Below are 25037 nucleotides of genomic sequence, written 5' to 3'. Positions count from 1 at the left end.
GCCAGTAGCCACAAACATCTCGGATTACCTATTCGGGAAATCCGAGGCGCAACACAGGTCGCGATCATCCGCGGGGCTGGACCAGACCCCGCGGCGCAATTTCCTAGAGTACCAGTAGTACACCAAAGTTTAGGAAATTTGGACCTTTGCCGGCAGCCCACCCCGTCTCCAACCAGAAAAAAAAAAAAAAAAAAAAAAAAGAAAAGAAAAGAAAGAAGAAATCTCTTCCGAGCTCTGCCAAAGACAAGCCAAGGAGAAAGTCTGGGCGCCCCCGCATACCAAGTCTGGCCCAAGCTGGCCCCGATCTCGGGGTGGACCAACCCCGAGCGGTGGTAAGCTTGTAAGGGTCCCCGAAAAGCCCCCAGGGGTCGGGTCGGGCGAGAATATTCTGGACGTGGTAAAGTGGAGGGGAGGCAAAGGAGAGAGCGGGGGAGAGCGAGTGCTGGTGACTGGATCGCGTCCATCCCCACTGCAAGTATGCAGGCAGAACATGTCCCCCGGAAAGACACCTTTGAATGAGACATGGGAATCCTTTCAGAGGAGCATGCGGGGTTCCACCTCCATCAACCATCACGGCGCAGGGCTTATTCTTTTGTTGTATTTTGCCCGTATTCTGACGCTCGTCTCGCCTGTGACCCCCTTTAGCCGCCCGTTTTCATATACGATGTGGTAGTGCCCGTCGTACTGGGCGCGTCACTGGTTCTCGTCCTGATGTGTTTTTTTGCCTTGCATTTTGTTTTTGTCTTTTTACATCCCCTGAAGTAGACACTGGCCTACTTCTACATGAACTGCTGTCATAGCTTTCATGACATAAACCTGATTAATCTCTTAATTCCCAGAGAAAGGCAGCATACTAACCTTCTGTGAGACCATCACAGTTGGTCCATCCTCTCCCCTTAATCACATCTCACTACTGCCACAGAAATGTCCAAACGACATTTATTCCCCTCATCAACGGGCCTCGTCCCCAAAGCCCTCCGTGGCATAGTCGCTTACAACCCCTCCCTATCCCTCGACGAGACCAACCGCGTCGTCTTTGACACAACACATCCTACCTCACAAGTCTCACTCATCAGCGGCGGCGGCTCAGGACACGAGCCCGCCTGGTCCGGCTATGTCGGCACCAACATGCTGGCCGCCTCGGTGGCGGGCGACATCTTTGCCAGCCCGTCCACCAAGCAGATCCTCGCGGGAATCGCCGCCGTCCCGTCCGACAAGGGCTCCATCCTCGTCATCACCAACTACACGGGCGACTGTCTGCACTTTGGCCTGGCGGCGGAAAAGGCCGGCCCCAAGTGCAGGGTGCTGATCTGCGGCGACGACGTCTCGGTCGGACGCAGAGGCAGCCTGGTCGGCCGCCGCGGGCTGGCGGGCCAGATCGGCGTGCTCAAGGTCATGGGCGGCGCGGCCGGCCGCGGCGACTCCCTCGACGACGTCTACGACCTCGGCGCCGCCTTTGCCGACCAGATCGTCTCCATCGCCGCCACCCTCGACCACTGCCACGTCCCCGGCCGCGCCGAGCACGGCATGCTGGATCCGGACGAGGTCGAGATCGGAACGGGCCCGCACAACGAGCCCGGATACCGCAAGATCTCGCCGCATCCCTCGCCGGAGCAGCTCGTGGCCGAGGTGCTGCGCTACTGCCTCGACGAAAAGGACCCCGAGAGGGCGTACGTCAAGTTCGCGCCGGGCGACGAGACCTTCCTCCTGGTCAGCAACTTTGGCGGCATGTCGCACCTCGAGATGGGCGCGCTGGTCGACGAGCTGCTGGAGCAGCTGGCGCGGGACTGGAACCTCCACCCGGCGCGCGTCTACTGCGGCCCGCTCGAGACCTCGCTCAACGCCCCGGCCTTTTCCGTCTCGGTCGTCAACGTGACGGCGGCCGCCGCGGCGTGCAAGTATAGCGTCGACGACATCAAGGCCTTTGCCGACGTCAAGACCAGCACGCACTGGGAGTCGTACGCCGGATCCCAATCGGCGCGGCGGCCCCGGGCGGAGCAGTTTGTCAAGCCGCCCGCCGAGGCGCAGCGCACCGTCGACCCGGCGCGCGACCTCACGGCGGACGCGGCGACGCTCGAGGCGATGCTGCGCCGCGCGTGCGAGCAGCTCGCGCGCGCCGAGCCCGACCTCACCAAGTGGGACATGGTCATGGGCGACGGCGACTGCGGCGAGACGCTCAAGACGGGCGCGGACCACCTCCTCGCGGCGCTGGACAAGGGGCTGGCGCGCGGCGGGTCCGTCGTCGCCGTCCTGCACGAGCTCGAGGACATAGTGGAGAGCAAGATGGGCGGCACGCTGGGCGGCATCCTGGGCATCCTGTTTGTGGCGTTCCGCAACGGCGTCGAGCGCCGCGCCGCGGAGGGTGCGGCGGCGGCGCAGGCGGATCTGGTGGGGAGCCTGGCGGCGGCGCTGCTCGAGGGTCTCGCGTCGCTGGAGCGCTACACGCCGGCCAAGGTTGGTGATCGCACCGTCATGGACACGCTCATCCCGTTTGCGCAGGCGCTGCAGAAGGATGGGTTCGAGGCGGCGGCCAAGGCGGCCGTCGAGGGCAGCGAGGCTACAAGGGGCATGAAGCCGAGGTTGGGCAGGGCGACGTACGTCGGGGCTGGTAGCGAAGGCGGCGAGCTGCCTCCTGATCCTGGAGCGTGGGGTGCCCGGGTTGCTATTGAGGGGTTATTTTCAGGGTGGAAATAGGGGGGGTTTGTTTTACAATCAATTTTCTTGTTTACTTGGCGAGTATGCAGTCATGTCACTGGCAAATTATTGTCCCATTTTTTTTGATAGCGTCTCTAGTACAGTTTCCTTCAATAGGTATTCTTTGACTTTTGCCCTCTCAACCTAGGCCTTGCCAGCACTGCCCAGCTGCCTCATGTACTCCTCGATAGCAAGCTGCATGGCCTTGGTTCCGGCGTCGATGACGCTGGTCAGGGGCTTGCCGCGCATCTCCTCCTGCACGCGGGCGTAGTGCTTGTTCATGCCCTTGTTGATGTTGATCTTGCTCACGCCGAGCTCGATGCACTTTTGGAAGATGTCCTCGGTGAAGGGATCCGCGCCGTGCAGCACCAGCCTCACCCGGTCCCCGACCGCCTGGTTCACCGACGCCAGCCGCTCGTACTCGAGCTGGATGCCCCGCGGGCCGTACTCGCCGTGCACGTTGCCAAACGCCGGGGCCAGCATCTCGATGCCGGTGGCCACAAACTCCTCGGCCTGCTCGGGCGTGGTCAGCAGGCCCTCCAGGTCCGCCGTCTCGGCGACGCCATCCTCGCCGCCCTCGATGCGGCCCGGCTCCGCCTCGGTGGCGATGCCCCGCGCGTGGCAGTAGTCGGACAGCTCCCTGGTCAGCGCGAGGTTCTCGTCCTTTTCGTAGTGGCTCATGTCGCACATGATGCTGTCGAAGCCCTGCTCAAAGTCGGCCGCCCGCCGCACCATCTCGGGCGTCTGGCAGTGGTCCAGGTGCAGGGCCAGCGGCGCCGTCGAGGTGCGCACCGCGTCCGCCGCCGCCCGCACCAGCGCCGAGTCGGCGTACTCGATCGCCCAGGGGAAGAGCAGGATCATGGCCGGCGAGTTGGCCGCCTCGGCCGCCCGCTTGGTCGCGATGATGGACTCGATGTTGTAGCAGCACATGGCCGGCACCGCGTACCCGCCCTTCCAGGCCTTGTCCAGCATGGCCAGGGAGCGGTTCTTGGTGCGGTCGACGGGCATGGTGGGCTGTTGGGTTGGGTTTTAGATATTATTCAGGGGTATATGTATGTATGTGTGGTTGTGGTTGCGGTTGTGGTTGCGGTTGCGGTTGTGAAATGGTTGGCCAAGGTGAGGGTAAACTGATTTGAACAATGTTGTTGAGAATAGCATAGAAGCAGGTATTGTTCTACCACTCGCTACGTTCCGAAAAAAAAAACACACGTCAGTTTCTCCAACTTTTTTCCCTCTCGGATGCGGAAAAGAACGGGGACGCCGTCACGGGGGAAAACGTTCGGCCTGTTCTAACCCGACAGCCGCATACGGGGAAAACATACGAAATGCATCAAAGAAAAAATGGATTAATGGGAAAGGACCCTCCAATCATCAAGGCTTCAATTACACCCGGAACCGGGACAAGACGCCGGCAAAATGTCTCGGCGGGGGTTTTGGGTCATATGCTGTCACAACTCTTTACCGTGGGGTTCTTTTTCTGTACATGAAAGATTATAGTTTCGAAGAGCGAAAAAAAAAAGAGAAAAGAACCAACCAAAAGTATGACATGTCATCGTTGTCCCGCATTTACACACACGCACACACTCACACACAAGATGTCGTGGACCGAACACTTGTAAGGAATATACCTGTCAAGCTATCCTCCCCCACCTAGTACTTACACACCAAAACATACCCACCCCCACGGCCGGTGTCGGCTCTCCTCTCCATGGGGTAAAACGTCTTTTCCTCCCCCACTCGTTGTTTTCATCTCCACTCCTCTCACACAATTACGGGGACCCGGTCGGTTGGAGTAGCCGGTTCGACCGCGTCGGCTCGGGGGCCAGTTGAGTACAGGGTCGAGGGCGGGAGAGGTTGACGTCGTGGTTTTTGTTTTTCTCTTCCGAAAACTCTTTTTACGATGAGTTTGTCTAAGGCGTATACACGAAGCTAATCTCGTTTGCAAATTTAACATCTATAAAGTTTAAATTTTTAAGACAAATCATTTCCAAGCCTGAATTCAGCCTCCATCAGGCACATAGACTCCCTCGCTCCTGGTAGCTACCAGTGACATCACCGCCTAAACAACCCCCAACCTCTCTCCCCTAGCAACCCCAACCCCACCGCAACAGAACAAAAAAAGATGGCAGCCAAAGAACCCATCTCCTTCATCGGCCTCGGCGCCATGGGCTTCGGCATGGCCACCCACCTGATCAAGGAGGGCTACTCGGTGACAGGCTTCGACGTCTGGGGCCCGACGCTGGACCGCTTCAAGGCCGCGGGCGGCAGCGCAGCCAGCACCCCGGCCCAGGCCGTCGCCGACAAGCCCTTTTGCGTGTGCATGGTGGCGACGGCGCAGCAGGCGCAGGCGGTGCTGATCGACGGGCCCGACGCCGCCGTCCCGGCCCTGCCGCAGGGCGCCGTGCTGATGCTGTGCAGCACCGTCCCCTGCCAGTACGCGCAGGCGCTCGACCAGCAGCTCAGGGACATGGGCCGCGGCGACATCCTGTTTGTCGACTGCCCCGTGTCCGGGGGTGCCATCCGCGCCGCCGACGGCACGCTGTCCATCATGGCGGGCGCGTCCGACGAGGCCATCGCCAAGGGCCGCGACATCCTGCAGGCCATGTCGGACCCGGCCAAGCTGTACATCGTCGCCGGCGGGGTCGGCGCCGGCTCCAACATGAAGATGTGCCACCAGGTCCTGGCCGCGAACCAGATCCTGTCGGCCAGCGAGGCCATGGGGTTCGCGGCGCACCTGGGGCTGGACCTGGCAAAGGCCCGCGACGCCATCCTCGCCTCGGACGGCAAGAGCTGGATGTTTGAGAACCGCGTGCCCAGGATCCTGCACCCGGAGCACAAGCCCGTCGCCAGCGCCCTGACCATCATCCTCAAGGACACGAGCATCATCACGTCCGAGGCCAGGCGGAGGCGCTTCGCCACGCCCATGACCAGCGCCGCCGAGCAGGCGTACTTTGTCGGGCTCGGGCTGGGCTACGGCCCCGACGACGACGCGGGCATGCTGCGCGTGTACACGCAGGGGGTCGGCAAGGTCGGGCCGGTGCAGGGCGCGGCCGAGACGGACGAGGCCAAGGTGGCGCTGGTGCTGGCGCTGCTCGAGGGCATCCACCTGTGCTCGGCGGCCGAGACGCTGGCCTTTGCCGACTTTGTCAAGCTGGACCTGGACCAGGTCTTTGAGCTGTGCACCAACGCCGCCGGCGGGTCTAGGATGCTCGACAGGTTCGGGCCGGGCATCCTCGCCGCGTTCAAGAGCGGCGTCGCCGCCAAGGGCTGGGAGACCGAGGCCGGCGTGTACGACGTGACGGCCGCCGCCGACCGATTGCAGGCTGCCGTAGACGAGGCGCAGAGGTTGAAGATGCCGCTGTTTTTGGGCACGCAGGCGCTGAACTTGCTGAGGACGGCCACGAGGTCTTTGGATGGCAAGGCATCGGCTGGCGCTGTGGTCAAGTTATGGACGTAATGATCGGGATGAGTTATGGCGGTTGGGACTAAGGCAATAATGAATGGTTCAAGACTAGACTAGTATTTTAAGTTTGTATGAATCAAAGTGTCATGATACCAAGAACGGAGGGCGTGCAATTCAGACTGGCTGCTAAGCAGTGCTAATTGATCAGGATCCCTGGGTTTCGCGCCGGCACATCATCAAGCAGTCTTGCCACGGTGCCCGAATACCTACCCAGCCACAACACTGCTGCTGCGATGGAGGGCTTTTTCGCAATTGTTCACCTCTGTAGGATCATATCCTATCTGAAAGATTGGCTCAGCGGAGATGGATGCAGCAGCGGTACGATGCCCAGATGTCGAAGTTGTACAACCAAACCAGATTTTGTTCGAGCCATAGCAAGATATGGCGAACCGATACACAGTCCAGCTAAGATGGAAAAGTTTGCGGTGTGATTGAAGGAGAAAACGAGTAAAGAAAGGGAGAATAGATAACAATAGTTCTGGTACAAAAGAAAAACGCATTTCACTCTAGACCCGGGGGACGCAACGCAACCTTCAATATGTGGGGCGCAAGGGTCCGAACGGGACAAAAAGCAGAACGATCCGGGCAGGTCTCGAACCTGCAGCCTCCTGATGACCGAGTTTAATCGTAGTCAGACGCGCTACCATTACGCCACCGGACCTTTGAAGAAGCGTCTCATTTGTCAGACTATGTAGGTACATCTCAGCCCGAGAATAGCCCTGGTTGGCATGTTTCTCTAGATCGCAAACACTTTTCGACTACGGGTGCACAGAACTGGAGAGAAAGACTGTATTTGTTCAATGAGCTCTGCTTTGTTAGTACAAATCTGGTAGTATGTAGCCACAGTGTCACGGTGTCAGCCATTTCAACCTGTATTCGGGCACACCCAGCAACTGTCAAGCGATTCTTGCTAATGTGTTGACCACGTATTTGGACCATGCTTGGCAAATCACCATATAAAACCGTAGACTAGGTTCCTAAGCAGGCACTTTAAGGCCCTGCGTTCTGTTTTCAGTGCTGGTAACAACATATAGTGTTTATTGGTGTTGCCTTCGCGGAGAAAAAAAGGGGCGCTTTCTCGTTCCACGGGTGTGATACCAACCAGGGTATTTCCCGTGGATAAACTCAGGATCTCATAGACACTAATTAGTTCTTCAAGCTTCTATCGATCTGCCGCCATAATAAAGCTATTAGGTTAGCGCTAGGAAAGTATAACTGTGTGGAAGCTGATCAACGGGTGCCATAGTGTCACTCTCTGTGCTATGAGCAAATGCGGGGCGTCAAAACGGCATTGAAGTAGGCTTTCTGTTCTGGTTAGATATAGTTTCCCTTTTTTTCTCATGGACTACGTTCAGACAACAACCTCTGATCCACTGTGGTATTCTGTGTAATCTGCTTTCGTGTTTATTGTGGCTCCTTATCTTCTCACCTCAGCTTCCAATACTATTCGAGGTCAAAGTCGCCAAGTTACACTGTATTTGAAAGAGAAGCATTCAAATAATTAGGCCAATCACCACTTTCATTGCTACGGCAGTGATCTTTCCAAGGCCCGGGACGGCGCATGTACAGCCTAGACTAGTATGCGTTCTGCTTCTTGCGCGTGTCGTACACAGCCATGGCCTCCTCGGCGGCCTTGACTCCCGAGAGAACCATGGCGCCAAACGTGGGACCTGAATACGAGCCATGTTAGCAATGTTGTCGAGCGCGGAGTTCTCGAGCCGGACTAGTGAACCGAATAACAGGACTCACCCATGCGGTTCGCGCCGTCAATCTCAGACAGCTCCATGCCGCCGATGATAAGACCCGGGACGATCTCGCGGGTCCGCTTGACGATGGCGTCCTCGGCCGACTGCATGTCGAGCCCGCGCATGCCGCCGAGCTGCTCGATCTGCTTCATGGAGACGAGACGCTTGGCCGAGAAGGCGCCAAAGGGGCCTGTTTTTTTTTTGTCAGTGGCACGCTCATATACTAACCAAGGTGGCAGGCTCACCGTCGTGACCCGTAGTCGAAATAACAACGGGCGCGTTGATGGTGTTGGGATCCATGCACGACTGGTCGTCGTGATGCATCGACACCAGCGTCCAGTTGGTGACCACGCCAGCAACCCTGACCCCGGCATTATCACCACCCTCGCGCCTGGTGATCAGGTCCTCGACCGCGGTGGCGTTGAACAGCTTGACGTTATCCAGCGCCAGCACCTTGCTCAGCAGCGTGCTCGTAAAGAGCGCAGCGTGCTTGACCACCACAAAGGAGCCCTCGTCCTCGTAGGCGACGCCGAGCCTGTCGAGGAACAGGTGCGCAGGCTTGCGCATGACCATGGCCGAGAACAACTGCCCGCCGAGCCAGGCCCCGCCGCCCGGCGCGACCCCCGCCTCGACCAGCGTGATGCGCAGGTCCGGCCGGGCGGTGGCGAGGTGAAATGCCGCCGAGAGGCCGCAGGAGCCGGCGCCCACGATGACCACGTCCGTCTCGGCGTGGGCGTGCAGGTCGGCAAAGTAGCGCGAGGTCATGGCCCGCGACACCTGCGACTCGCGGATCGGGGAGAAGCTGAACTGGTTCCAGTCCGTGGCCAAGTCGTGCAGCTTGGCCGCTGCCGCGGCGGCCGAGTCGGCATTGTGCTGGTGCTTGCCGTTCTTGACGTCCAGGGGGTGGGCGTGAGAGGCGATGGGGGAGGTGGCGGCGGGGGGAGCCATTTTTTTTTTTTTTTTTTTTTTGGCACGGTAGGTGAAAAAAGGTAACTGTGAATGGTTAGGGTTTCATGGCATGATCCTTTCGCTGGTATTATCCAGATCAAGTTCAAGGCCGTATAATCTCAGCCACACCCGGTGCAGACCACTTCATCTTTTTTGAATCAATGACTGCGCCGGATGGGCACCGGCTCATGCATAAAACGCAGCAAAGCGCAAGGTCACATACTTTGTTGTGCAAAGTTGGTCTAGGGTATGTTAGTCTGGTTAGCCAACATCTGGTTTTGCTTGGCTGGATTAAAGGAATTAATCCTATCTTACTATCTTTCTTGTGTTCGAGACCGTTTGAGTGATCTTGTTCAATACTCGTTCTTGGTGGACATGGCACAAAGCTTAGGAATGTGTTGGGAAAGTGAAGCAGATTTTATACTCATGGACTCTGGGTATGTAGCCAAGGATGCAACCATCGGCCAAACCTTCCGAACTAGCAAGAGCGGGGAAGCTCTTGTCTTGCTGAGTATAACCTTCCTATCGGGACGATCTCAACCACTCGTTCGCCCAAAGACTGCCTGGTATCGGCGGGGGGCTCGGTCGTGAAGGTGGCGACTACGTCCAAAGTGACCAAATAGCCGTGGGTTTGACGTCAATACATCTTTGGATTTGTGTTTCCATCTGTAGCCTTTCGTATCTTGCCGTTTAACCCTCTCGCTGAACTATATGGACCAGGTATTGACACTCCTGATTTTAGCTTTCGTCCCGCATTGCCTCGCAAGTCTGATGCATCATGACTATAATATTCAATCGCCAGCTTCCAGCTCTTGTTGATCTCCAGTCAACTATTTTTCCATATAATATTTTTGGTGGAACCCAAATGCATGCCAAGCTGCAAACTGCATTCTGCCGCTGCGAGCGGAACCCGGATGAGTATGTTTTTACGGCTTGACGGCTATTATCGCACCGGGGCTACAACACCAGGCACCTACCTAGTCCCGGCTGTATCCGCCAAGGTGCAACTGTAGCCGAGCAACCCGCAAAGCAAATTGCTCACCAACAGGTGCACCCCTAGCCACGCTCTCCGTACATCTGTTTTGAGCCAACACCTCGCAGCGGGAGGGCGACGTATTTCTGACTCAATTTATCAATCATCTTCGACCAGCGAGGTGGATCCGGAGGTCGTGCTGGATGCATCGTCGTTGAGCCTAAACCTGCGCCGCAGCTTACGCTTGAGCCGTCTCATCCAGTAGGCCATGTCGGGCCAGCGCCTGAGCCAGCTGGGAGGCGTCCACAACCGCCAGGTGACGATCCCGGCAAGGATCGCCGCGGTCAGGGGCACAACGGTAGCCCAGAACGTCCACTGAGGGGGGTTCGCCGCGGCCATGAACGATGTCGAGAAGAGTGCCTGTTGTGATTGCGGCGTGTTTGGGGTTAGTGGGAGAGATCAAGTCGACTGAGATGGGAACAAATAGGGGCCAGCCATACCGCAACAAAAATACCCGGTGTAAAGGCAATGACGGTTACAATAACCGCCCTGAACCACCAGAATCTCTCCACTATTCGACTCAGTTTGTTTTGCATCGTGAACTTCAGAGACGCAAATGTATTTGCTGCGGCGACCACGGTCGGTTGGGTGGCCTGCCAGTCAGGCAGGGTTCCAAGTCAGCTGAGCCGGATCACTTTCTTCAAGCACAACCGTCACAACGCAAGCCCACATGCGACCCCAGAGACAAAAACTTACCGCCGAGAGTATGGATAGGGTACGCTCCTTGTACATGCGGGCCCGCAGGCGCGGGTGCGTGATCGTGCTCGACACAAAGTTCAACCTCTCCTCGAGTATGAGCCCGATCTCGAGCATGTCGGCCCGCGACTTCTCCTTGCCCTTCTCCGACCGCGGACTGGCATCCGATGTGAGCTGAACAAAATCCACGGTCCCGGCCACCTGCGCCTCCAACATCTCCAGATCCGTCTCGATGATGCCGAGGTCCCGGGCGTTGTCCACAGCCCGCGCGCTGACGTTCACCACATCCCGCCCCGACGGCATGGGCCTCATGTGCATCCATTCCGTTTCTATCAGCCCGGTGGCCATCATACAAACATCGACGCGGCGACCCAGCACGTCGCGTAGGCAGTCTGCCATGAGGGTCGGCACCAACGCCGGGTGATGGGCGACCCGAGCCAGTCTGGAGAGCTCGGCGCGGAGGAACTCGGTCTGTCGGACGGTGGGGCCGATCATCAGGGCCGTGGTGATATCCGTCTGTGGGCAGTAGGACATGGAGAGAGCTACATCAGAAGCCTCCACGTAAAAGTACCGCGCCGTGAGCCCAATGACAGAGCGACGCGTGCGATATGTTTTGAGATGGGTGTTGTGTGACTGGCAGAGCCAAAGCGTTGAGGATGGCAGGGCGAATGAAGATGTGATGCGATGTAGGGTATCGGCAGAGAAGGGTATATTCAAGTTTATTCCGCCGTGTCGAGCCCAGTCTAGATTTTGCAAATCATGAGGCCATGAGCGGTCGCCGCCTTCAGGTATTGGAGGGGAAGGTACCAGGGGAGGGGGGACTGGAGCTGGTATTCCAGCAGCCGGGGTTAATGCTGGAAGTCCATCCGGTGGGTAAAAGTATAACAGGGATTGTGGGCTAGGTCGTGGTACTTGCGGTCCCATGCGTGGTGGTGGCACTCCTGGCGGTGGTGGCACTCCTGGCGGTGGTAGCACTCCTGGCGGTGGTGGCACTCCTGGTGGTAGTGGTCCTCCCGGTAGTGGTGGTCCTCCCGGTGGTCCCGATACTCGCCGTCTCCGCCACTCCTTCATCACAGACCTGGGTTCTGCGTCCCGAGCACCCCCAATACTAACGACCGTCAGCTTGCTCGATTCGACACAGAATTGGCTCAGGATCATGGGCATACATAAGGCGAAGACCGGACTTGGAGAACCCATCTCTATCGTTTATAACTTGCTAGTCACGGTCTCTCACATCAGCCAACAGATTTTTGCCCAGATTGATGACCAAATGAAATGCGTACCTTGTTGATCCACTCGTCGAGCTCCCCTGGTGTTCTCTTGGTAGCCAGGACATAGGGGGGGCCGACCTATAGATGTGTTGTAGATGTGTGAGTAATAGCAACAGACGAGGTCGGATCGATGCATCGCTGTCATCATATTCAACCACCCACCACCGATTTGTAAATCTCAATCACCAGAGCCGGTTTGGGCGTGCATCTCAGTCCATCAATATACGTTGATCGCCGCAGTTCATCAAAGATATCAGTGTCAATGCCGTCGTCCATCTTGCTTGTTTTCACTGTTTTGCATACGGTTGTTGTCGGCGCGTCCAAAGTCAAGCACACAAACAAACGATGATTGTATTTCTCCCCGCTTCGTGTGATAAGGGTCGCCTTTTTGGGCTTCTGTGCTTGGCCAAAGTGCGTCGTACATTGAGCCCCGACAACTCACGCAGACTTCACAGCCAATGGCAATTGCATACTGCAGGCAGGGCTGCCGCACCACAAACGTTCATGTGAGAGTGTGATAACCAACAATTGTCAGGGTTGCATGCAGATCAGATCATCATATCCTGTAGAAGTATGATTCAACTTGAGGCTGACGAGGGCGCCAGGACTCGAACAAATTGTTCTTACACTTCTCAAGCTGAGGGGGAAAAAAAATAAAGACAACTTGCGTTCCAACAAAGCAATAGGATCGTGGTCCCAGCACGCTTTGCGGCGAAGTTGAGTTGCTCATCGGCAGCTATGGACGCGCTTTCTGTGCTGAAAATAGACCAACCTCCAATATCCTCTTACGGGATCGAAGTATCCCCAAGACGAAGCCCTTCCATTTCTTTCCGATGGACGAAGCCGTGTAACATATGGCAATTGCTGCGCGCGGTAAGGCTTTAGAGCCACTCTGATGCCCCATTCCCCCGTCTCGCTGGCAAAGGCTGAACAGGTGACAGGAAACGTCGGAAAGCGAGCACACAACATAGTGAGGCCGCAGGGCAGAATTCCTTTCATCGCGGCTCGGCTGGTACGTGACTTGGACAGTGCTTCAATAGCTCCCAAGGTCAACAGCTCCCAAGGCCAACCACAAGGACCCTGCTCTTGGGTTAAAGCCTTGATTTCGGACTTTGAGTAACCGAGCATCAATTTCCCATCCCCCGCTCAAACCTTCTCCCCCTCTGCTCTGATAGCCTCAGCCCTCAGCACGGTCTTTTCAACGTCCTGGACGCGCCCCTCCGCGTCGGCCACGAATTTACTGTACTTAAGCACGCGGCCCTCGTACCAAGCCCTCACCACCCGCTCGCTCCTCGCCCGCAGCTCGGCAACCTCGGCGGTCTGCGCGCGCTGCATGGCCTCGATCGCCCTGGCCCGCGGCGCCGTGGCCACGAGGCTCGCACTCAGCGCCGGATCGGGAACGGGCACGTCCTGGGTGACGGCCGCGAGGGCAGAGGCGGTGCCGTGGTACTGCGAGGCCGATGCCAGGACTATGGCTCGCACGGCGGCCGGGTCGAGCTGTGTCGGGGGTTGTTTGGTTTTGCTGTCGGACTGTGCGTGTTGTGATTCGGAGACGAACAGGGAGGGGTGTTCGTTATCTATGCGGGTAAAGCTCGGTGCGGTTAGCCGATTATGTATCGTGGACGTCATGTACGAGCAGCAAAGGAAGACTGCCTACAAATCTTCAACAAATCTTGGTAGACTCGTGACCTGGACACTAGACCCTGAAAGCGACGCTCCAAGTCGTGCATCGTGCTGGTGGCCGAGGACTCGGGGATCGCATCGGGGTTGCCGGCGGGGCCATAGATGATGTGCTCCAAGCGGAGTAGGCGGGCCTCGAGAAGCTCGATGGTGGCTAGAGTGGTATTATCGAGAGTTTTGTCCATCAAAGGTTCCGTCATGATGTCGTCGCTGGGCTGTTTGGCCACTCTGAGGTAAGTTTGAACCTTCAGCTATGTGTGCCTAGGTACCTTGCTTTACAGGGAATACCAGAGCTCCGCGGAGGGTCGGATTTTCCGAAGAAACAAGTCCCACGATCAAATGCGTTTGAAGATCAGACGATCTGTTACGTAGTTCCGCGAAGAAGCAATGGAAACAATGCAAACAGTGCTGAATTGACTAATAATAAAGACCAATGCATCTGAACAATCTCACCACATGTTTCTTTAGAATTTGGCCCTGGAATTATCCTTCCACGCTCCATCTAGAAATGGATTGGAAACAGCGCTAAACCCCGACCAGTGCCTGGGTGCAGCCGAGACAAGTCCGATGTTATTGGACATGACTACCCCAAAGACCCACTAACTACTCCACCATATTGTTCCTTACCCGAACGCGGGCTGATCTTGGCGCCATTAAACGTCACACCTGGCCCCGTTGTTTGTCGTGCCCAGTCTGACTGTTACCACACACATCTCCATTCCAAGCAGCCAAGAGCAGCAGATCTTAGAATCGTACGTAACACCTTTGCATTACGAACAGGACAAGGACTGGGTCTCTTCCTTAGCATCACGCGACAGCTTACTACCCTTTTTTCTGCCACGTCTTGACTTGTCATTTTCCTCTTTCTCGTACACATTGACGACGGCCATCAATTGGCGCATCAACCGTCGAACGAAACGAAGAGGGGAAAGACGGCCGAAGCCGGCACGGTCGAATCAGCCGACTGATACTACCGACATTCTCGGAAGAGCTTCGGTACCATCCACAGCCTGCGGGAGGAGTAGTTGGAACGAAACACAAACACAACCTGATTGTCCTCCGACGTACCCGCAAGTCGCTCTGGGTCTTTGCGCTGGCGCTTAGCTCTCCGTGCCACCACCACACCAATCTTGCCCGCGATAGTCTCTGCCTGGATGCTTACCAGGCCGAGGGATGCCTGCATACTCGACATTTACTGATGGAATCGGCTCGGGACATAGTGCCGACAATATGGCGAGGTAATACACATCATGCGACACTCTTGTCTGCTCAGCACCAACGATCAGCACCACTAGCCTCTACGCGCGCATCCATCAACGCTACCGCCAGGAACCCTCAAATCAATCTAATTTGCCGCTAACCACCATACGTATGGCACAGGATACGACACAGGGGCTTGAAGCCCGGCGGAGGCCAGGCCTCAATGATGAGCAGCGTAATAAACCTTTTGAACACGAGTAAGTGATGTCGTGGCGTTATGACGTGACTTGAAACTCCAAACACTAACTGAATCTCGTGTCCAGTTGTTGGAGCGGGCACCCTCGCCATGCCTTCGGCCCTTTCGCATATGGGCATCACACTCGGCACTGCCGTCATAATCTGGTCCGGATTGGCCTCTGCCTTTGGGCTGTACCTTCAATCCCGTTGCGCGCGCTACATCGACCGAGGCCACTCTTCCTTCTTTGCGCTTTCACAGTTGACGTATCCGAACGCGGCCGTCTTCTTCGACGCCGCCATCGCAATCAAATGTTTTGGCGTCGGCGTGTCATACCTCATCATCATTGGTGATTTGATGCCCGGCGTGGCGCGGGGCCTGGTTTCTGATACTGGCTATGGCGACGGGGCCGATGTGCTTCCTCCATACATGCTGGACCGGAATTTCTGGATCACGGCGTTCATGCTGGTCATCATTCCGTTGGGATTCTTGAGGAGGCTGGACTCACTCAAGTACACGAGCATCATTGCGCTTGTGTCTATTGGATACCTCATAATCCTCGTTGTTTATCACTTTGCTGCCGAGTCTCATCCGAATCGGGGCCAAGTTCACTATGTTACATGGGAGGGCCCGGTCTCTGTGCTGGGCGCTTTCCCTGTAGTTGTGTTTGCATATACATGCCATCAAAACGTAAGCACCTGTGCCTTGGAAGATAATGCGATTTTTACGCATGGTTACTGACTCTGGATGGCAGATGTTTTCTATTCTTAATGAGCTCAAAGATGGCTCCCCTGGTAGTGTAGTTGGAGTCATTGGTACTAGCATTGGATCAGCAGCTAGTATCTATATTCTCGTAGCCATTACCGGCTACTTGACCTTTGGCAACCTGGTCGTTGGAAATATCATCTCGATGTGTAAGGATATCATTGCCCGCTGTCCGTTCAAGTTGGCTCAAACTAACAATGCTTTGTCTCAGATCCCGCGAGCATCGCCTCGACTATTGGAAAGGCCGCCATTGTTGTTTTGGTCATGTTCAGCGTCCCCCTTCAAATTCACCCCTGTCGCGCATCGCTCGACGCCGTGCTCAAGTGGCGCCCCAACCGCAACAACAGCGCTGGCGGTGCGCACCCCGACTCGACGCTCATCCCGCCGGCTTCATCCGCAAACGACTCGCACGGTTCCCCAACGACGCCAATGTCGGACCTTCGCTTCGCAATCTTGTCGACAATCATTATCGTCTGCAGCTACGCCACCGCCCTCACGGTCTCCAGCCTGGACAGGGTGCTAGCTTACGTGGGCTCGACGGGCTCGACGGCCATATCCTTCATCCTTCCCGGGCTGTTCTACTACAAGATCAGTGACCCGAATAGCATTCATCACCAGCGCCTGACCAAGGACGAGGATGATGCCGAGGACGACAATTTAGATGCGTCCACTGACGAGGAGAACGGCAATCTGGACCCGGCCGGCGCGGGCCTGCTGGAGAGTGTCGCCAGCCTCCGGTCCGGCATGAGCGCCGCGTCGAGGCCGCGCGGGACCAGGTGGCGGCGCAGACTGCGCTGGGACCTCGAGCACATTGAGCACGGCCTGTTGCGCAAGATGGCGCTGGGTCTGGCAATCTATGGCATGTGCGTGATGACCGTCTGCCTGATCATGAATACCTTTTTCGTTCATACGAAGGAGTAAGTAGCAACGGCGCAAGGGTTATAGGGCAGGGTATTGTCGAGGACGGGGGAGGGAAGAAAGCCTCCTATGTCCAGGATGTTGGGTTAGCGTACACTTGTATTCCTTTCCGTCACTATATACGAATCTGGCAAAGGACTGTCGTCTTTTTGGCTTAACAGCATTGGAGCGGAAGAACCCCTGATATACCAAGGGGTGCTTGATTTCTTTTGATTTTTTATGTTTATATAGAAGCAGCGGATCGGACATGCGACACGACGATACATGTATAGAATGTTTGGTCATAGCCTCAATGCAGATGTTGTCTTTTCACGAACAAGGTTAGCCTTGTTATCTTCTTTGTCTTGGGTATACGGATGCTGTCATATTGCTTGGTGAGTTTCAATTTCTAGCCATGCTGTGCCATGGAGCTCGGTTACCTGTTTTTGCTACATATACCATCGTCGAGTTATAGTTTAGATCTAGACTAGACTAGTATTTATTAGTTCACGCTTGCTGGACCCTGTGGGCATATCTGGGCTTGCTGGTGTGTCTAGGTAAATTAACTTATTCTTTAGTGCGGCGGAAATGTTCCCTAGCTGGAGGCCGGCTCTGCTTGGAGCTGGGTAAAGCTCCGCCCCTAGGCTTTGCGGTTTAGTTGCGTTCAAAAAGGGAAGAATAAGGGTGCTGACAGTTCTTTACGACCTGCATCGATTTGTTTAATAGCATGATATGCATTCTTTGTCTGGTGAACAGATGCTAGATTCTTGTTGTCCTCCCCAATGTTCTTAGCCACCCTCGCTCGAGATAGGGAACATGTTACTCTCTGCTTTGCTGTTGGTGTCTGCTGGGAGCACTTGCTGGGGGCTGGGGGTGTAACATGAAATAGGTAGGTTGCTAGCTGCTATTTGTACTTGAACACTTACGAATGTTTGGCTATATACCCATATGTGTTAACACCTGATCCCCGCAACAAACATGACAATAGATACCCAAGGTAGGATCCATGAGCTTTAATTTTTATATTAGCGCATTGCTTAATAACGTGAAAATTTGTAAACCTCTGTCGTCAATTTACTGAATGATTTCCAGTCAGGGACATGGTGCGGCCACCGACGTTGGGAGCAAAACCCTAGACGCCGGGGGCTCCCGCGACGCCAATCTACTGCACTTCAGAGTCGGCGATGACCACCCGACGTACGTAAAGCTGCTCATGGGACATGTCACCGCGTTACGTGTACAATTTGGGCGGGTGCTTTTGTTGGATTTCCACGCCAGCCCGGGGCATGTATTTTTTCCTTTTTTTTTCCCCCGGCAATCTCGGGGACGAACTTGCTTGGTAATATCCCGCAGGAGCCTGAAGCCCGCCCGACGGCCCAGGAGGCTACTGGAGGCCGCGGAGTGCGCGGCATTTGTGGAGACCGGCATACGTACCCCTGACACACCACCGCTGAGGGTGCAGTGGTTTTTTTTCTTTCTTTACTGGGGTCGGGGCTCGGTGAGGCGTCAGCGCCGATAGGAAACGGGACGGAGTGTGGGTAGGTTCCTGCTGGCTTGTATTTTGTAGCAAGTAAGTTGTGGGTTGTGGAATGGCGAGGTCGGAGCCGTTGGCTTTGTTTCACGGAATTATACAGACGACAATCATCCGATGAAGCGGGTTTAGCAAGGTGGCAGATCGGGGGAAATTCGGGAACTAAACAACGCCAGGATTAAGAATTGGCTTGCAAACTCGGAAATTGTGTAAACCTCTCGCATATGATGTGCATGCATTCCCGATGGGTTGGTAACAGCTGCTTGGGATATGCTGGTCACGTTGAATTTTGATGGGCGGGCCGGCAGGCTATGAGGTCGACGGGCAGATGGCATTCTATTACTACCTAGGTACATTAGGTATTCACCGGGTAGCGAAGTCGGGCAGCTTCTCCACTCGTGGGGGAATATCATAATTAACACGTCATGACGCGAACGAGAAAACAGCTGGAACTACCGACCTGAGCACACTGGAGGTGAATTGATTAATGGATAACTCGAGTCATAATATATTCTCAAACCCCTCCATATGGATCAACATGACAGCCAAGAGGGACAAGAGTCAACGACAACTCCGTCAATCGCTTATCTTTGGGGCTCGGTCCGATCGAGCGGTTCCGGTCCGAACATAATAATGGGTTTGTTGGCAGTTTGGCAGCTCCTTCCTCATTATTCATTGGGAGACGCGTCGTGGGATGAACCCAATTCACCTCTTTAGCTTTACCCCTTTGGGTCAAACACGTTGGTGTAGGACTACGTAATCCCTGCTTGGGCAGGTTTTGTTTTTTTGCACAAATTTAGACCCCTCCTAAAGTACCTCAAAAGTGGTATCGGTCATATGTTGTTGACGTCGCTTGCGTACACTTATCCAAGTATCCAGTTTGTTTTTTCCCCTCTCGGTCTGGATTAGATTAGAGTTGACTAGCCTTTTGGCGCTCGTTTATAGCATTCATTTCACATGTCTTGGTCGCAATCTTGAAGATTAAAAGTATTGCGTCAGGATGGTGGACCTCAATGCCTCAGGGACTGAAAAAAGGTACCATCCCTAACTTGAAGTTGTGATGGGCATTGAACACAACAGGTGACAGGCGTTGTGTCAGTTCTAGAACGTGTCTGGAGTATGGGAGCCCTTGCCAAGGATGCCGGGTTGCGTGGATCTTTGGCCCCGCTTGTAGCGACGCCGTAGTGACCCCTTGGTATTGTCCCGACTCGTCAGCGTTACATTTGCTTGAATTGAGTACGGAGATAAGGTAGTATTGTTCCCAAGCTGCTTTGCTTTGGTTTCGCGACCTGTTTCTTTTCTTCATTCTATTTCAACTTTTATGTTGCTCAAAAAAAAAGACAAAGAAAAAAAAAGGACCAACAGATAGTATCAAAACAAACAAACAAACAACAGGTCAAGAGCAGCAACATTAACCCAATCAAAGATGGCGACGACGGTGACGCCGGCCCGCATCCTCACCGATGACCATGCCTTTCTTGAACCCAGGAGAACCACCGACGGCGAATCATCCCCCCTCCTGTCGCCAGCCACCACCGACATAACGCCAGATGACGACGTTAAAAAACCAACAGCGCCGGTGCCGCACATCCACTACAAGAGGATAGCCATCTTGTTCATGGCGTCGGTGTGCCTGATCGAGATGTCGGTGGTGACGTTCCAGGCGCCGGCCAACGCGCTCATGGAGGACGTCATCTGCCGCGCCAAGCTCTCGCTCCCGCCGGCGGCGTCGACGTCGAGCCCGCTGGCCCTCGCCGACGACCCGCGCTGCAAGACGCCCGACGTGCAGGGCGAGCTGGCCATGATGCGCGGCTGGCAGATGGCGCTCGACACGCTGCCCAGCATCCTCTGCGCCGTGCCCTACGCCATGCTGGCGGACCGCGCGGGCCGCCGACCCGTCCTGATCCTGGCCTGGGTCGGGCTCACGCTCTCCGTGTTCTGGCAGGCGCTGGTGCTGCTGCTCAGCACCCGCGGCGTCGTGCCGCTCTGGACCATCTACCTGGCGTCGCTGTGGACCTTTATCGGCGCCTTTTCCTGCACGGGGCCCGCCATGCTCTTCACCGTGCTCGGCGACGTCTGCCCGCCCGCCGAGCGCGCCGCCGTCTTCTTCCGCGTCAGCGTCGCCTTCATCGTCGGCGAGCTCATCGGCAGCCCCCTCGCCGGCGCCCTCATGAAGCTGGGCGGGCCCTGGCTGCCCATCGGCGTCTCCCTCGTCGGCTGCGCCATGAGCTTGTGCCTGACCTGGTTTGTGCCCGAGACGCTGGAGAAACGACCCGAAGACGACGACGACGACAACAAAAAAAAGCAAGCCCCCGTGACCCTCAGGTCCGCCGCCCGCGTGGTGGCCGCCAGCTTCCGCGACCTGTGGGCCTTTACGGTGGCGCACACCCACCTCCTGTGGCTCATGGTCCCGATGGCGCTCTTCGTGCTGGGCCGCATGGTGCAGGACGCGCTGCTGCAGTACGCGACCAAGCGCTACGGCATCAGCTGGTCGAGCGCGTCGGTGCTGCTGGGGGCGCGCACGGCGGCCAACCTGTTCCTCTTCGTGGTGGTGTTCCCCTGCATCTCGCACGCGCTGACCGAGCGGTCGCGCATGTCGACGCCGGCCAAGGACCTGCTCATGGCGCGGTGGACGGGCGCCGTCGGGGCGGCCGGCTCCTTCCTCGTGGCGCTCTCGTCGACGCCCGCATTGTTTGTGCTCTCGCTCGTCGTCTTCTCCGTCGGCACCGGCTTCTCGCCCGTGCTGAGGTCGCTGCTAAACACCCTCGTCGAGCCGCGCCACCTGGCCATGGTCAACAGCCTTGTGTCCTTCCTCGAGCTCATCGGCACCTTCATCGCCGGTCCCCTGCTGAGCAAGGCCCTGAGCGTCGGCATCGAGCTGGGCGGGCCCTGGGTCGGCCTGCCCTTTTTCGCCGCCGGCTGCAGCCTGGCCCTGAGCGCGGCGCTGGTCTGGGTTTACAGGCTGCCCAGGCCGGCCAAGGGTGGTGCCGAAGAAGCCCTGGTTGGTGGCGGCGCTCACCGGTGTTAGGACTAGTTCTAGATGTCAGTAGACGCTTGTCATTGTCAGCCTTTTAATATATTCTTTTCTCGTTTGTTGCAAATGGACCGCTGAGTGCATCGATGGCACGTAATTCCATGGGTCGGTCTGTAAGTTGTTAATACTACGTTATAAACTTTCCATTGCGAGCGTATGCAGACAAGTCCCTCTGTGTAAACACGACAAGCGCATAGATCAAATAACCGACGATAATAACCAAAGAACAAAATGTCAGGGGTATCTCATACTAGACTGGTCCGATATCATATATAATTACTCCCAACCAAGAGTTGAAACGCAACACCCAACTCATGTCAAGCAAACTTTTCATCTAAAATCACCTCACGTGCACTTTGCGGTAGCGAATAACCTCCTCGCCATCCTCATCAGTAATCCTCTCGGCCTCAATCCGGTAGCCTCCCAGCTTGGGCCACAACTTGGTCCACACGGCCCAGTAGGCCGCACCGAGGAGCAGCACGCCGACGCCGACAATGGGAAAGACGTAGTACGGGTATCCGTCCTCGTTCCAGCTGGTCTCGGGCGGGATGAAGGGCACGAGGGCGAGGAACGCATTGGCCAAGAGGTAGAGGACGCTGATGGGCAGGTACGTGTGCCAGGGGCTGGACCAGTTCTCCTTCTTGCTGAACTGGAGGTAGATGAGGCCGGCCGCGACAAAGGCGTTGATCCAGGCGCCCGGGTACGTGTAGAGGTTGACGATGAAGTTGTAGGCCGAGCCGGCGGGCGGCGCCAGCAGCACAATCACCGTGACGATCCAGTGCAGGAAGAGAGCGGCCGCCGGCGTGCCAAAGGGCTTGGTCGAGGCCCAGAAGCGGCTGAACGGCAACAGACCCTCCTTGCCAAACTCCTGGTTCAGGCGGGCGTGCGCAAAGCTGACGGCCAGGACGTTGCCGAGGTTGGACAGGGCGACAAAGGCCGGCAGAGCGGTGCCGCCGGCACGGACTCCAAACACGTTGCGGAAGAAGATGCCCGCCACGATCACCTCGGACTTGGCCAGTTCCGACTTTGGGATGGCCGCAAAGTAGGCCACGTTGGCGAGCACGTAGAGGATGGTGGTACCGCCGACGGCCAGGGGCATGGCGACGGCGAGCGTCTTTCGCGGGTTCTTGAGCTCGCCGACCACGTAGTTGGCGTTCTCCCAGCCCTTGAAGCTGTAGATGATGTTCAGCAGCGCATTCGAGTACGCGTATGCCCCGCCGCCGCTGTAGCCGTCTCCCGTCTCGATGGCAAAGGCGTTGTCAAAGTTGCGCGGGTCGTCGACGAGCCTGTGGCCGGCCAGCGCGGCGAAGCCCGAAAAGACTATGAGCAGCAAGATGATGACCTTGAACACGCCCAGGACGTTGAACAGGCGGATGCCCCACTTGGGCAGCACGACGTGCAGCAGGATGGCAAAGGTGACGCAGGCGACGGCGATGCCGCGGGCCTGCCAGTTGTCCGGCGTGATCTCGCCGAGACCGCCGGCGGCGAACAGGACGTAGCGGCCAAAGGCGAGCGAGTTTCCTGACGAGAAGCCCAGCAGGATCATCTGAGCCGCGAGCACGCACGTAGCCAGGTACCGGGGGTGGCGGTATGCCCGCTCGAGGTAGTTCTTTTCGCCGCCAGATCGGGGGATGGCGAGACCAAATTCTAAAAAGACCGAGATGCCGGCAAAAGTGAGGATTCCGCCAATGACCCAGAGCATCAATGAGATACCGACAGAGCCGGTGGCTGCAAAGATGCTGGACGGGGTTGAGAAGACTGCATGGTGAAATGAGTGTTAGATCAAGGTCCAGGTCAAGGTCATACGTGATTTCTTTGCGCTACATGTCAAAAGAGGCATAAAATTCTGTGCTTACTTCCGGTGCCAATCATCTTGTTAAGAATCAGAAACACTGCTCCCGTAACTCCAAGCTTGCGTTTCTCGTCAACGTGGAATTTGGAGACCCCCGCGATTTCCGTATCGCTGTCGGTGACGTTGACACGATCATGACTGTCCTCTTTGACAACGCCTTCCTCTTTGAGGACGCCTTCGTCCCGCTCCTTTGAGAACGGAGCCGACATGATATTCGGGCGTATAGCCGAGTCCGATCTTGACTTTTGTATGTATGGCTGGGCTCGCTTGACAGAAAAAGGAAGCTACAACGTTGCTCGATGATCTTGGTATCAAGGCAGTTGTGATATTCGTCGCATGTCCAGTGCCGTCGGGCGAAATACAACAAAATTAACTATGGCAAAGCCGCGGGGCAACGGCCAATGTCGAATCGGACAAGGAGAGGGAAAGAAGACCAAAAAGACAAAGCTCGGATGGTTTTCACCCGCAACCGATACAAATTGAGAGGCGACATGATTTGCTTCTTATATGAGGGTACCACAAGGTAAGCTGCAAGCCAAGACGGTTTTGATGACGGAAAATTTTCAAAAGTGTAACCTAATTCCTGCGCAGAATGGCAAATCGAACGGGCTTGGTATAAGATGCAAAGAGTGCAAAAAAGGAAGAGAGAGTCAGGGGGGTGTCGGCACGCAATTTTGCATTGCCTTGACGCAAACCGTTGCAATGGGAAGGTCAAATTTGGGTGTTGCCTGGGTTCCATTTCGATTGGGTAGGCTTATGTGACCACCCCGTCCATCGGGCCTTCTCGTTTATGGCGTATAGCTTGGCATTGCCATGGGGGTCAGCCCCGCACTATTCTGGTAGTTTTCCCGTGCACCAACAAGACCAAGTACCGCCTTGTGATCTGTAGCAGCCAATTAGCCTCTGCTTGTTGGGGGTGGGGGTTGCTGATTCCCTTGTTGCATCATCACCAGTCTCTCTTGGGTTGCGAGTGCATCTTTTTTTTTTCTCTCTTTCTTTGCGCCAACGCTGAGGAAATGCTTGACCTCGCAGTAGTCTGAAGCTTCGACGGGCGCCAAATGAAAAGCTTTACCCCAGCTTGCCCAGCCAAAAGTCAATCAGGGTTCCCGCTCCTGGCTGCAGTTTAATACAAAGGTGCTTCCATGTTTGTATTAGCGTCGATTGCGTGATCGGCCAGTTTCATGGTTCAGGGCTTGGCTTTGTTTATTTCACCACCTCCAGGCCATCATCATGCGACCAACAGTCATGAAATCTCGAACGAAGTCGAACGAAGCCTGCTGTCGACCTTTTTCTCGAGTCCAACAACCATCCAATTTTAGGGTACTCTGGTTTGCTCAACCTGTTTCCCGTTTGACTTTGTTGTTTTTGTTCAGCACAAAATCTGCACAACGTCCCAAATCCCGTCATAGTTTATTTCTTTGGATCGTCGGTCATTTACAAAACCCCGAATCGTCTTGTACACAAACCGAGTCTGAAGTTTGACATCAGGGAAATGATTTGATTACCATAGAGGTGATCTTGACATGACTCTGTTTCCCCAGATCTTTAGTCACATGACATCGGCAGTTGAGAGCTCACAGATTCCATGTTATCAGAGGCAAAACTGGCACGTCCAAACAAACTTTTGACATAATTAGCAGGCTGCCATAATCTTGATGATGAAGTTGACCAATGGTAGTTAGTTATTGGCTGCCATGAGATTGTTTCATTTTCCCTTTATCGGCAAAGAGGCCAGCCGAGTCTAGCTGGACCGGAAAGTATTTCCTTTCCGTGGCCGTCTTCAAAAGAGGGATAGATGACATACTCCTTGACGTCTTGCCTTGCCTGGCCACGAGTTCTGTACCTAGGTAGCTAGGTAGCTGTTCAACCACGAACCAATTGAGGTTGCACATGCCGACAGCTGCGTGTTCGAAAGGGGTATATGTATCGTGCTTCTTTTTGTCATATGCCAACTCTACATGCCCCAACCAAAGTAAAGATATGGTTATAGCCA

General features: G+C 55.9%; 9 protein-coding genes and 1 non-coding gene across 10 annotated transcripts; 4 read left to right on the top strand and 6 right to left on the bottom strand.

Annotated features, from left to right (window-relative positions):
* The first annotated feature begins 413 nt into the window (after nt 1–413).
* On the top strand, nt 414–2803 carry MGG_03095 (dihydroxyacetone kinase). Its single transcript, XM_003720530.1, has one exon. The coding sequence runs from the start codon at nt 925–927 to the stop codon at nt 2692–2694; it is 1770 nt and encodes a 589-aa protein (XP_003720578.1). The 5' UTR covers nt 414–924; the 3' UTR covers nt 2695–2803.
* On the bottom strand, nt 2745–3982 carry MGG_03096 (fructose-bisphosphate aldolase). Its single transcript, XM_003720529.1, has one exon. The coding sequence runs from the start codon at nt 3700–3702 to the stop codon at nt 2839–2841; it is 864 nt and encodes a 287-aa protein (XP_003720577.1). The 5' UTR covers nt 3703–3982; the 3' UTR covers nt 2745–2838.
* A 491-nt stretch (nt 3983–4473) lies between these two features.
* On the top strand, nt 4474–6254 carry MGG_03097 (oxidoreductase). The gene has a single exon (XM_003720528.1). The coding sequence runs from the start codon at nt 4817–4819 to the stop codon at nt 6149–6151; it is 1335 nt and encodes a 444-aa protein (XP_003720576.1). The 5' UTR covers nt 4474–4816; the 3' UTR covers nt 6152–6254.
* Nucleotides 6255–6734: 480 nt separating this feature from the next.
* Nucleotides 6735–6818, bottom strand: MGG_20294. The gene has a single exon. It is a non-coding gene; the product is annotated as a tRNA-Arg (tRNA).
* A 914-nt stretch (nt 6819–7732) lies between these two features.
* On the bottom strand, nt 7733–8850 carry MGG_03098 (thiazole biosynthetic enzyme; the record flags this gene model as incomplete). The annotated part of the gene is made up of 3 exons (XM_003720527.1): nt 7733–7827; nt 7907–8092; nt 8148–8850. The coding sequence occupies 3 exons, from the start codon at nt 8848–8850 to the stop codon at nt 7733–7735; spliced, it is 984 nt and encodes a 327-aa protein (XP_003720575.1).
* A 1132-nt stretch (nt 8851–9982) lies between these two features.
* On the bottom strand, nt 9983–12126 carry MGG_15037 (uncharacterized protein; the record flags this gene model as incomplete). Its single annotated transcript, XM_003720526.1, has 4 exons — nt 9983–10243; nt 10580–11776; nt 11863–11928; nt 12013–12126. 4 exons carry the CDS (start codon nt 12124–12126, stop codon nt 9983–9985), a joined length of 1638 nt encoding a protein of 545 aa, XP_003720574.1.
* Nucleotides 12127–12996: 870 nt separating this feature from the next.
* On the bottom strand, nt 12997–13730 carry MGG_15036 (RO10; the record flags this gene model as incomplete). The annotated part of the gene is made up of 2 exons (XM_003720525.1): nt 12997–13427; nt 13508–13730. The coding sequence occupies 2 exons, from the start codon at nt 13728–13730 to the stop codon at nt 12997–12999; spliced, it is 654 nt and encodes a 217-aa protein (XP_003720573.1).
* Nucleotides 13731–14159: 429 nt separating this feature from the next.
* Nucleotides 14160–16967, top strand: MGG_03101 (amino acid transporter). Its single transcript, XM_003720524.1, has 5 exons — nt 14160–14768; nt 14911–14987; nt 15054–15655; nt 15720–15879; nt 15942–16967. The coding sequence occupies exons 1-5, from the start codon at nt 14704–14706 to the stop codon at nt 16649–16651; spliced, it is 1614 nt and encodes a 537-aa protein (XP_003720572.1). The 5' UTR covers nt 14160–14703; the 3' UTR covers nt 16652–16967.
* A 2430-nt stretch (nt 16968–19397) lies between these two features.
* Nucleotides 19398–25036, top strand: MGG_03102 (uncharacterized protein). Its single transcript, XM_003720522.1, has 2 exons — nt 19398–23567; nt 23636–25036. The coding sequence occupies exon 1, from the start codon at nt 19585–19587 to the stop codon at nt 21184–21186; it is 1602 nt and encodes a 533-aa protein (XP_003720570.1). The 5' UTR covers nt 19398–19584; the 3' UTR covers nt 21187–23567; nt 23636–25036.
* Nucleotides 21093–23818, bottom strand: MGG_03103 (high-affinity methionine permease). The gene is made up of 2 exons (XM_003720523.1): nt 23049–23818; nt 21093–22950 (listed from the first exon to the last, which is right to left on the bottom strand). Exons 1-2 carry the CDS (start codon nt 23251–23253, stop codon nt 21533–21535), a joined length of 1623 nt encoding a protein of 540 aa, XP_003720571.1. The 5' UTR covers nt 23254–23818; the 3' UTR covers nt 21093–21532.
* Nucleotide 25037: the final 1 nt, after the last annotated feature.

The sequence above is a fragment of the Pyricularia oryzae genome, chromosome 7 (assembly GCF_000002495.2).
Source record: "Pyricularia oryzae 70-15 chromosome 7, whole genome shotgun sequence".
NCBI lineage: Eukaryota > Fungi > Ascomycota > Sordariomycetes > Magnaporthales > Pyriculariaceae > Pyricularia > Pyricularia oryzae.
The sequence above is the reverse complement of the archived record's forward strand: the minus strand, read 5'-3'. Positions and strand labels throughout refer to the sequence as shown.